Genomic DNA, 12,110 nt, shown 5'->3' with positions numbered 1-12,110 from the left:
AAATTAGAAGACAATGGTCAAATAAAACCCTAAAGTGTAATGGGTATAGACTACATCTAAACAAGATTCCAGAACAGAAATTTCCACATAGCAACTGTTTTCAGGTACAAAGAATAATTGAAAATTTCATATAGCAACTGTTTTCTGGTACACAGATTAACCAAAGTTTGGCAACATCTTCATAAATCTAGCACAAACCAAGTCAGGAGGTGACTGCTATATAAAGGTGACCTAAGTGATTTTGTTATGACCTCTTCAAGAGCCAAAGGTCGAGTCATATAACGGTACATTGACAGGTTTCATTGCAGTTCAAGCAAGAATCTATCTGTCTACATGTTATACACTTGATTAAATCAGGAGACTTTCATATTTATTTTGCTCTTCAATTTTAAGATAAAATAGAATGAATACTATTACCTGCTACAGCAATTTACTCGCAGTGAAACTAAGAACATGTTTCTTTCTGTAGCATAATTGGTTATGATTCCTTAGCTTTCGACCTTATCACAAGCTCTTCATGAGAGGAATTACTTCTGGACTGAAGCTATGTGATCAACTAAATGTTGACCATATGACGAAACCCTTGTATGCAAATGCGGAGGTTCCAATCATTAGATAGCATCAGAGTACTCAGTAAAGAGAACAAAACCCTCAGGAAAGAGCTACTGAAGTCATGGCGGGGGAGGCAGTAATGAACTGTGATTTGAGATTGGAACGTCTGCTGTTGTACAGAATGGTTCTGTCACATGGTCAACATTTAGATCTCTCTCTCTCCAAACAAGAACAGCATCCACAATATGACAAATAACTTTATTCCTGTCTACAACATGTATTTCTGACGCAGTCCTCAGTATATATCAAAACAGAAAATTTGCTAGGAATAACTTTTACACAAAAGATTCCAAAAAATATTCATTTTTTTACTTTTCAAATATTTTTTTGTCACCTACTCCAGAGAAGGCTTGTGTTTTCTATCACAGCCTGTGAGTCTGATTTGAACATCAGGAACAGTCCTTGTATCTGGGCTAGGCTAATATTTTTCCCATGAGCGAGGCATTTCTGAGCAAACACTACAGCCCTATCAGGGGGCTCCTCGGGATAAAATCGAAGAAACATTTCTTGCATCTGGTGGATTGATGCATAGTCAATTTCTTGTTTAAGATCTACTCGACCTGGCCGAATCAAAGCTGAATCAAGCCTAAAACAGAATAAAATAGCTAAATTAACACAACAGTACCCAAATTAACTCATTATTAGTACTCATCAAAATGAATCCCTTCACCAAAACTACCGACCAAGACTAGTTTGGATGGAATTAAAATTTGTCAGCTACTGGCTGGGAATTTATGCTAATGAGAGTCACCATGTGGAGGAAGAAAAAAAAAACTGCAGTATATTGCCTGTACTATTGACAGATGTATCAATTTAAAAAGTTTTACCAGTACCAAGTCAATGCTAAGCAAAAAAATTCATTACATGTGATAATGACTGCTCCAGTGGCCTAGTGGTTAGAGTTACCACCTCTGATGTGGAAGATCGCAGGTTCGAACACTTGCCGAGTCACATCAAAGACTTAGAAAAATGGTACTGACAAGCTGCCTCGAAAGTACTCTGTATTAAAAGATTAATGTTAGGATTGGTCAGCCTGGTGTCAGGATAATGTGACTGGGTGGGACATCATGCTACATGTCTGCAGCATGATGCCCTAGTGCTAGACATCACTATAAACTGCTCCACTGCAGACATCATAGAGATATGATTGAAAATTTGTTAAAGCTATGTTAAAAATCCAAATCACACACATGTAATAATGTTAATGATACAGAAGATGGAACAAAATATAAATCATTACTTGAACTGAAAATTAAGTCGCAGCGAGTTAGGCCTCCTTTTCGTTGCACTGACATAGTTTTTTAATAGGGGTGGAGGTGAACCATTGTCCAAGATAATGAATGTTTACAGTGCTCCAAACTAGTTTTTTTAAACGTGGGAATAGCTAAGTAGCTTTTACAAAGTCACACTTGTTATGACTCAAATTCCACTTGCCAGGAGGGGCTGTATTTCTGCAGTATCATTCTGAACAAACAAATGGCTATATTTTCAATATAAAAAGAATTGTTGTTATGGGGTTTAATGCCATTTTTCAGCACAAGATAGGCTATACATGGCAGACAGTGTAACTAGTGGAGGAAAAACCCTGGAAAGAACCACTGTGCCATAGAAAGCTATTGACAAGCTTTCTCGTGTACCCACATTTGGCCGAGCCTGAGCCTGAGACTGGAACCGATGCAGACAAGTGAGATGGCAGTGATTAGTAACAGTGAACGCCTTAGACCACTTAGTCAATCTGGGCCCCCTAAAAAGAACTGTAAAAATACGTTGAAGCAAGTACTAGTTCATGAAAAAACTCAGACCAAACTAAAGTATTAACAAGCAGGTTATATTTTAAGACTGCTTCAACACCAAGCTAGTTATATTTTAGGACAGTGCTTCAACACCAAAGAAGAAATCTGACATAAAAAGCATCAATATAGAAAAACCTGAACATTTACATTCTTCCAGCTGTTACCTGTCAATGAAGTTGGTTGTCATGAAAATAAGCCTCGCCTCAGCTGATGCCACTCCATCTAGAGCATTCAGAAGGCCACTTAGTGTCAGACGTCCCATTCCCTGGTATGCCACAGGATCTGTACAAAGGAGATCAAAGAAAATCAATACTGTCTAAAACAAGAAAACTTACTGAATTCATGCCCTATGCCCAATATGTTGAGAATAAATATGACATGATTTAACACTTTACTTGATGATAGACCCAAACATGATATCTGATTGATCTTCTCAAGACACATGTAATTGTACCATGTTTTATTCCTCTGCTTCACACAGTTCCAAAACTTGGTAGAAATAAAAACTAACAAATGCTGATCTTTAACCTTGACAGTAAAAATGGAATGATATGGTGTGCAACATACCACTTATGACTGAAAATTAGTGTATCAAAGTAGCAACCAAATATCTAAAATGGCATAGAAGTTACATGTTGGAAAAGAAAGTGTGATGAATGAACTTACAAGACCCCAAATCCACTTCCCACCTTCACTTTTAAGTGAAGATTCAGTCTCAGAATCTGAGAAGAATGGTGGGGGATAAAAACATTTTAGTCAGTACCTCGTTCTTATTTCTTATGGAATATTGCTTTATCCTAACTGCTGATGATATAAGTGATCTGAAAGTGCTATTTATAATAACCAACACTTGATATTATTGATCGCATGCCAAAATGCAAACTTTAAATTTCAGCAATATGCAATATTAGAAAACAGTGTGTTATATTACACTTGCATGCAATGATATAAACTAATACATGTAGGAATGGCGAGAATCAAAATGATCATGTCATCTTCACTGAAAAACGTATGGAAATTAAAGTTTTGTGACTCACTTTCCTTAGTAAGATCTCGACTTATAAAGGCTGCATCAATATCTTCCAGAAGAATAATGCTTTGTTCTGGAGCAATGGCTAGCAGATGGTGCAATCTATCATCAGAAAAACCACGCTCACTAAGGTTCATCACACAAATACTGTAATCTAGCTCTCCTGCAACACAATGAAAACTTTGATAAATAGGAATTACATAAAATTATGATCAGTTAGGAAACTGAACATATTTGAGTACTGTATTTAGCAAATTTACCACACCGGCAACTTGCACTCTGTATATACCATATTTGCTGGCCTATAAGACGATACTTTTCACCAGAAAATCTTAGTTTCATCTTATACTCCGAATTGACTTATATATGGATTATATCATCTTAATTGCTTTTATCATTTTTCTTATGGAAAATAATTATCCAACATTACAAAATGTGCACAAAATATTTCATTTAGGGGAAGAGATAGTGTATGAACAAATATAGGATCTCACAGTGAGCATTTTAAACAATTACAGGATCGTCAGTATTAAAAATTAACATAAATCAGATGTAATTGCGCTAAAGCAGCATGCACCATTAATGTATGTTGTTTGTAATATACGTTTTTTTAAATTTAATTACATATTTGTGCATTAGAATTTACAAATTAGAAGATGAATAACCATGACAAAGAAATATTCCATCACAATTTTCTTCTTGCACCTAATGAACAAATAATCTGTATCCCCCCACTGAGAGACAGACAGACAGATATCTTCACGATTGTAAGTATGTATTGTTCACTTACCTGATGACTGATTTTACTTGTGTACAAGTGCAGTACCATATTCCATTATCAATTAATACCACTAGTTAAGCGATTCCTTCTAATTTTTGTTTCCACTTCCATTATTACAAGAATCACATGGCTTTGTAGTGGTATTTATATGCTTATTAAATATGCTATGGCTGTATTCAATCATTCCAAATTAACACCTGTTTGAGGTCAAGATTCAGCAGACCAGATCAGATTAGCGAGGCTACTAATAGGGAAATGAGGCTACCCATGGGTCTTATGGCAGGCATAAAAATGAGAATTGATTCACATGTTTGTTCTATATGGTATGCAAACACCAATCTAGACTTTCTTCATTTAACAACTTGTAATACAGACACATCTATGGGTGTCATTTTTTTGTGACTTTACAAGAATTACTATCCCAGATTGTCTTTGCCCCCAACAAGAAGAGTACCTGAACTTAAAAAATAAGTGACTTCAAATTTGTGGTTTGAAGCTACCACAAAATGCAGGAAAAGTTGTATTCCACTGATGTTTTCATACATCTAAACAAAACAAAACAATGTATATCAATGTTTTGATGCATATTATGGTTTAAATGCATGTATACCAGCATACACAAAGTGGTCATTGCAAGAAAAAAATCTGCTGAAAAAGATTCATTTTACTGTTTCAAGCCTTTTATATAATGAATTGATGAATCAATCAATCCCTACCTGCTAATGCCATAATATAGCTACTTTTGCCACATCCTGGTGGGCCGTATAGTAGGTATCCTCTACGATAGGGAATTCCTCTGTCCATATACCACTTAGGATTACTGATGAATTCCTTCACATCTGCAACAATACTTTCAGAAACCCCTTTATCCAGAACTACTGACTGAAGGGGCCTTTTCCGTCGAGGGTACCCAAATGGGCGCCATTCTGATCCCATAGCAGTGTACATTACTGTCCTTCCTTCTTGCTGTTGTAATGCTAATTGCCGTGCCTCTTCGAGAATACTGACAAACATGTTTCTGTTTCTGCCTAGTGCTGTCAATGTAACTGTTTCATAGGGAGCTCCACGCTGCATGTCCAACATTTGTTTCTCACGATTACGATCAACTCGTATCCATGTTTTTTGGTATTTAAAAAAATGACTTCCTATACTGGGCACAAAATCAAACTGTGTACTGATCTTCCCAGTCTCTGATTGATTGAATGATGTTTCAACGCTAAGATGTTGAGTTTTTGTTCCACGTGCTGAGATCCAATTCAACAGCCAAAAATAACTCTTGTCTTTACTTGGGACTTCCAATGTAATCATACAATGCCTGCGGAAAGCAATCATACTTATCTGTAAACCTTTACGTAAAAATGCAGTAGCCACACCCACTCCAAACAGCCCAGCCCCTGCTCCAAAATAAGGATTGTCCTTTAAAGAAGTTATGAAATCTACTAGAGGCATTGTTGACAATGAAACAACTTGCACATTTGTTTCCAACCACAGATGATGCTTTTATCGGGTTTATAAAGGGGTTCTTGAATAGAAGCTAGTCAAGCATGTATCTGAAAGATAACGTAAGATTGGTTCCATGTTAACATCATGTCTCAAAAGCTTTAGTTAAAAATTTAACTTCTTGTTGTTGTTGTTGTTGTTGGGTTAAACGCCATTTTTCAGCACATGATAGGCTATACATGGCGGCCAGCATGGTGGAGGAAGAACCCGGGAAATCCCTGGAAAGAACCACCGACCCTCAAGAAGCTACTGGCAAGCTTTCTCACATACCCACATTGGCTGAATCTGAGACTCGAACCCACACAGACAGAGGTGAGATGGCAGTGATCCATATCAGAGGGCGCTTTAGACCACTCAGCCACTTGGGGCCCCTAAAAATTTAATAAACTGACTAATTTACTTCCTGGTTAGAAAGTAACAGGTTCTTTTTACAACTTTGAATTCTTTTTTGTATACCATACAATATAAAATTAAAATATTCTAGATGGAGTCTTAATTAACATGTGCAACCTGCTTTTTCAAAATTGTCAGATTGCTTGGTGACAAAGACTTGCTGACAGTCTGTTCGACTATACACTCTTACATTATCTGATGCAATTCTTTACATTGCTGAGTACAATGTAATGAGAAAGGTGCTTTGATATACCCTCTCTGTATAAGGCAAATATATTAGCTTTCATTTGAAATTCATATTCATTGATCTGGTAACACAACAGGAAAGACAAATATATGCTTTCCTTTGGATGTCATTTTCACAGAACTAGTAACACAACAGGAAAGACAACTATATTAACTTTGGATATAATTTTCGTAGAACTCGTAACAAGAAAGAAAAGTTCTGTTCAACTGTAACCATTACTTTAATAAGCTTTGTTTTGCAACCATTGGAAATAAGTTTGTGGCAAGAGGAACTAAGCTTAACATGCATGATATGCATTTCACAATCAATTAACGGATTTCAGTTCAGATACAACTTCAAATGCTAGTTTTTAACCACCAATGTTCTTAGATTGTGCTTCCTATGAAACCTCAATATCTATCCCTGGATCTTCAGCACCAAGTGTGTGTGTGTGTGATTTTTAACGTAGCTTTAACAATTTTTCATTCATATCGCAACAATGTCTGCAGTGTGACAGTTTATAGTGATGTCTAGCACTGGGGCACCACGCCGCAGACATATAGCACGATGTCCCACCCAGTCACATTATCCTGACACCAGGCCAAACAGTCCTAACACTAACCTCTTAATGCTGAGCGCCAAGCAAGGCAGCTGTTAGTACCATTTTTGTAAGTCTATGGTATCACTTGGCCAGGGATCGAACCCACGACCTCCCGCATCCAAGGCGGACACTCTAACCACTAGGCCACCGGAGCGGTTCAGCACCAAGAAACTGTCAAATGAAAATGTAAATATAATTAAATGAAATAAAGAATTCTCATATTCTAAACATTAAGATATATATGAAATTTTAAATGAAACCAAACAATACTAATATTTACTGTCAAGAAGAGACCGAATGATTTTATGACACTGAGAGCATACAGAGGCCATATAATTTCGTCACAAGTTATTCACAGAAATGTCAACTGATCTTATCAATATAATTACAGATTTCTCAATCAGTAAATCCATAGCTAGTGCTATTTGTGATCAGACTCTCACAATATACATGCATACACATATATACATGTGTATGATCAATATGTTTGCCACTTTTTCTCAAATATTACTGGTACTTGTCATGACCATGAGCAACTAAACATCTGCAAATTTGGGCTGCATGGTGTCAGTACATTTGTCAACAGTTTGAACCAGAGTTCACCAGTTGCTGGATGGATAGAGGATCGAGTCTGAAATGGACTGATCAAAGCAAATGGGAAAGTTTAGAAAGATTTATGCAATTAATTGACAATAGAAATTAGACTTACCATCTGAATACAAAGATCAGTCAAGAAAAGTAAATTTATTGGTTGCAAGCTGCCTACAATACATAACAAACAGTGACTTACAGCAAGAGAACATTTGTGTAAAGTCACCAAAAACACAAGCATGCATTATTAAACTTCAAATACATGTACTGGTAAATAATATCCACATGAAGCTGAGAATCCTGATTTTTACAATAAATAGAAACAAAAAATAAAAGCGGCAAATAAAAGCAATCAGACCCTACAGCAGTTCACAACCACTCTCATCCACTCCCAAAAATGAATAAGAGTCTCTCAAAGGGACTGATGCTCTACTGACTGAAAGAATTCAAAATAAGACCATTTCTTTCTTTAACAGCCGAGTGCTGAAATCGTCTCTGATAAGATTTCAAATTAGCTGCTGTGGTGGACATATTGGATGTCAGTTTGGAACCATTTTCTTTAGAATAACAAGGTATCATAAGAGGTCTTCTGGTGGAAACCACATGTTGATATGGCTTCCCATTTTAGAGGAGTAACAATAGCCAAATTTTCAAGATGGGTACCACAGAAGCTATATTGAACAGACTGGCTTTATTTCTTTTTAGTACCAACTAGACATCATATGAAGTGTTTTGGTGAAAGCACAAGGAAGCTACATGTATAAACAGCCAAGCAGTGATATCATTTTCAAGCTGGACATTGTGGCAGCCATTTTAAAAGTCAGATTGACACCATTTCAAATTACAACCAATTAGACACCGTAAGAAATCTTTCAATCAAAACCCCAAGCTGACATGACCATTTATAGTGATAACAAGCATTTCAAGACTGCCATTGTGGCAGGTGTACAGAATGTCTGAAATGGCCACTGCAGAGGCCATATTTGACATCAGCCTCATTTTCACTGTGGCCTAATCAGACATCATGAGAAGACTTCTTGTGAAAATCCCATGCCAATAATACCTTTGTTTACAAGAACTGGTCATGACATTTTCCAGACGGACAGCTATGGGAACCATTTTCATTTAGGACCAACTAGACATTATAATTCTTTTAGTGAAAACCCTCATGTTCATAAAATATAAAAAAAGACATTTAAAATATGGATTCAAATTATTTCCTATGTATCATTATTGGGTTAAATCATCACTGATTGTACATTAGAATTCACATTGCTTTAATTTACTTCCAAATAGAAGCACAATCAGGCGAAATAAGTAAAAAAACAAAATGCCTGTAACTATCCACTGTTTCAAAGTCATGCATCCTTGATGCTAAACACTACATAGGAAATTAAAGACTAAGGCTATAAAGACCTGAGCAAAGGGGTTAAGCCATATTTATAACTCTGTAGGTTGGGGCTAACAACCATGAAAAGTAACAGCCCAGAAGTTTATACCCCTCAGCTGGCAACTGGTTCCTTAAAAATTACATTTAACTAATGATTGCAAAGTTATAAAATAGTTATATTGTGTGCTGATTTTGGTCCAAACATTGATATACTTTTGAAGTGTAACTTACTTTCAATTCCAAAAGAATGACGTCACCAATTGGAAATTTTCTTTTCTCTACAAACTTCAGGAATTCATGACAATAAATTCAATTGTCTTTTACTATGGAAATATAAGTTTCTAAGGCAGCTTATTAATTTTTCGAGAACAACATTTGGGAAGAATAGGTCCATGGTGCAGTTTTACTTTGGCACACCACATAATCAGAGATGTCATTTTTTTCTTATCAAAATTTGGCACTGGCAAGTTTTAAACAGAAGAAATTAACTCCACTATTTTTTTCAACGTCTGTTTTGTGTTTTCACCACCAAATATAGACATGATCTACCAAAATTCACTGTTTTTGGCATGTACTTAGCAGCAGTTATGCAGCATTAATATATTCAGGTACTACTTCTGGCACATTGTCTGTCATTGCCTATTCCACCTTGAATGACACTCTTACACACTTAACTGAAAATTCAATTTCAAGCAAGGCGCAACAGTTATATTTTTAAAAAATAAGTTTACAAAGATTTGAAATGCTGCTCTTTAAAAAAATTGGTGTAGAGCAAATATTTGGCAGATTAAGAAGATCAAATGTAATTTGAAGATTCTGTTCTTTTAATCAACAAAAAATGCATGCTAAAATTATAATAAAGCCAGATAAGCAAGAATTGGAAGATCTACTTGGCATAAATACAGTGGCGTCGCTAGGGGGGTGCAGGGGGTGCAGACCGCACCGGGTGACACCATCTCAGAGGGGTGACACCAAAATGACAAATTGCAAATTTTACAGAGCACACACTGCTCGGTCTAGTCGGATTTCATAAGCGGATAACCGATCATAGTTAAATACATGACTAGCAGACACAGCAGTGGCGTCACTAGGGGGATGCGGGGGGTACAGACTGCACCAGGTGACACCATCAGAAGGGGTGACACCAAAATGACATTACTAAGGATTCTGTATGGTCTGTTACGGAAGGAGGGCCATGGGGGTGACACCATGAGCTAATGCACTGAGTGACACCAACCTGAGTGACGCCACTGCATAAATACTCATAATTCCATGCAAAACGTTATCACATGGTCACAGGGTGTGGTGTAAAAGAATGACCTGTTTTGATCTTTGGGTCCAATGTTAATTACCAAAAGCATATTAGAGTTATCCACACATTGTTTAAGCATGCCTACTATAGTTTGGCAAATAAGCAACGATGACAACAACTCTCCTGTGTTGTGCTAAGCAATCTTAAATATGGTCTTATAGCCCAAACGTACTGACATTGTACCTATATCCCGGACTGGAAATAGAAAGGTATGCACACATGGTCAAATAGAATAATACAAGTAGACAAGTTTGTAACCGTAAATTATGGGTTAGTGCTTACATCACTGCACTGGGGCTCGTATCGTTGCTTAAAATTTGTCTGTCATACATACACATACACACTCGCACAAACACAAAGTACATATAAATTGCAAGCAACTATATGAGCTCCGGTGCATCCACAGGAGTCTCACGTTTTATCCATAAAGTACGGCGAAATCTCTGACAACATGAAATCACCTTATCGGTAATATTCGCCGTACTTTATTGACTCCGTGGTGCATCGCACATTCACAGTGTCAATTGCTAACAGCGAATAAAAGTAAAATGAAACAAAATTTCGGATGTAGAAATAACAAAATATATGTTATATTCCCATAAAATTAAACATTAACATATAACTAACTTTTACATTGAAGTCAACGCGAATCAAGTCATGCTTTTGTTATGGAGGCCGCCATTGTTGTTGTTCTTATTGTTTGTAAATTCCACCGGTACTACATCGAAGCATCTCATGTGAATTGTCTTCTCCGTATATATTAATCTACTATCTTAGGAAACCGCCTATAAATGCGGTATGGCCCACCTGTCTCGGCTATTACGGAAGAGGCAAGATCTATGAGAATGGTCAGCGACTGCTGGAGATATGCTGCTCCCACAGCCTTTGTGTGACCAACACCTTCAAATGCAAGGAGATCCACCAGGTGTCATAGAGACATCCGCGTTCCCGCCACGGGCACCAGCTAGACCTTGTCATCACCCTGCGTGCGGAACGGGCCAGTGTCCTCCTCACCCGCAGCCACCACAGTACCGCCTGCGACACGGACCACTCCCAGCAAGGTGCGAATAATACCCAAGAAGCTGCACCACGCCAAGAAGAAGGGTCGTCCGTACATCAACACCTGCTGTGCAAGCAGAACGGAGAAGACCCAGCAATTCATCAGCAAACTTCAGAAGGCTCTCACCAAAGAGACACCTGATAACACCATCGACTCCAAGTGGTCCCACCTCCGTTACGCTGTGTACAGTTCAGTCATCACTGCTTACGGGAAGAAGGAGTGCAAAAATGCCGACTAGTATGATGCCAACTGGGAAGAAACTGATGCGAAGAGAAAAGCCCTCCTGGTATACAAGGATGCACCTAGCCCTAGTACACTACAAGTCATCGCGCCTGCCAGGAACAACGCCAGCAGACCGTCCTCAGCTGCGCCAACACCTACTGGATGAACGTCTGCACCAGTATACAGACCGCTGCCTACACCGGGGATGAAAGAGGCATGTACGAGGGGATCAAGAAGGAGACAGCCCCCCCACACACACACACACACACACCTCCAAGACCGCCTCCTCCACCCCACCCCCCAAGCTCAGGTTCAAGACGGGCATAGTAATCACATACATGGGGAAACAGCTACAGCGACGGGTTTAGCAGTATCTCGAACTCTATGCAACCCAAAACGTCGACATCGACTTCGTCCTGGACGTTATCACAGACCTGCCAGTCATGGAGTAACTAGACACAGCTCCCAGCCTGGAACAGTTTGGAAAAGGCATCGATTGCCTCGCTTGTGGGAAGGCTCCTGGAAGCGACAGCATCCCAACTGAAGTCCACAATAACAGGAAATATGCACTGCCCCAGCCCCTGCAAGAACTCTTCTGC

At 38.2% G+C, this 12,110-nt stretch overlaps 1 protein-coding gene across 5 annotated transcripts; it reads right to left on the bottom strand.

The window, feature by feature from the left end:
• Nucleotides 1-796: 796 nt before the first annotated feature.
• On the bottom strand, nt 797-11,296 carry LOC149805445 (mitochondrial chaperone BCS1-like). 5 transcript variants are annotated; one of them, XM_089950032.1, is made up of 6 exons: nt 10,857-10,935; nt 6,958-7,107; nt 4,933-5,766; nt 3,443-3,598; nt 2,570-2,687; nt 797-1,198 (listed from the first exon to the last, which is right to left on the bottom strand). In XM_089950032.1, the coding sequence occupies exons 3-6, from the start codon at nt 5,663-5,665 to the stop codon at nt 943-945; spliced, it is 1,263 nt and encodes a 420-aa protein (XP_089806158.1). In that variant the 5' UTR covers nt 5,666-5,766; nt 6,958-7,107; nt 10,857-10,935; the 3' UTR covers nt 797-942. The 5 variants fall into 5 exon arrangements, with proteins under 5 accessions (XP_089806158.1, XP_089806159.1, XP_089806160.1 ...); XM_089950033.1 differs by having other exon boundaries at nt 10,863-10,880; XM_089950034.1 differs by lacking the exons at nt 6,958-7,107; nt 10,857-10,935 and adding an exon at nt 11,037-11,296.
• Nucleotides 11,297-12,110: the final 814 nt, after the last annotated feature.

Source organism: Sinohyriopsis cumingii, chromosome 2 (assembly GCF_028554795.1).
Source record: "Sinohyriopsis cumingii isolate HCF-2022 chromosome 2, ASM2855479v2, whole genome shotgun sequence".
NCBI classification, from domain to species: Eukaryota; Metazoa; Mollusca; class Bivalvia; order Unionida; family Unionidae; genus Sinohyriopsis; species Sinohyriopsis cumingii.
This window is presented reverse-complemented; position numbering and strand designations above follow the sequence as displayed.

Bases quoted from the DNA above. Each gene is read 5' to 3' on its own strand.
- LOC149805445 (XM_089950034.1), bottom strand. From the start codon at position 5,665: ATGCCTCTAGTAGATTTCATAACTTCTTTAAAGGACAATCCTTATTTT. The intron at 3,599-4,932 runs GTAGGGATTGAT...ATTGTGTTGCAG, and splicing joins CTATATTATGGCATTAGCAG to GAGAGCTAGATTACAGTATT. The intron at 1,199-2,569 runs GTAACAGCTGGA...ATTCTGTTTTAG, and splicing joins ACAACCAACTTCATTGACAG to GCTTGATTCAGCTTTGATTC.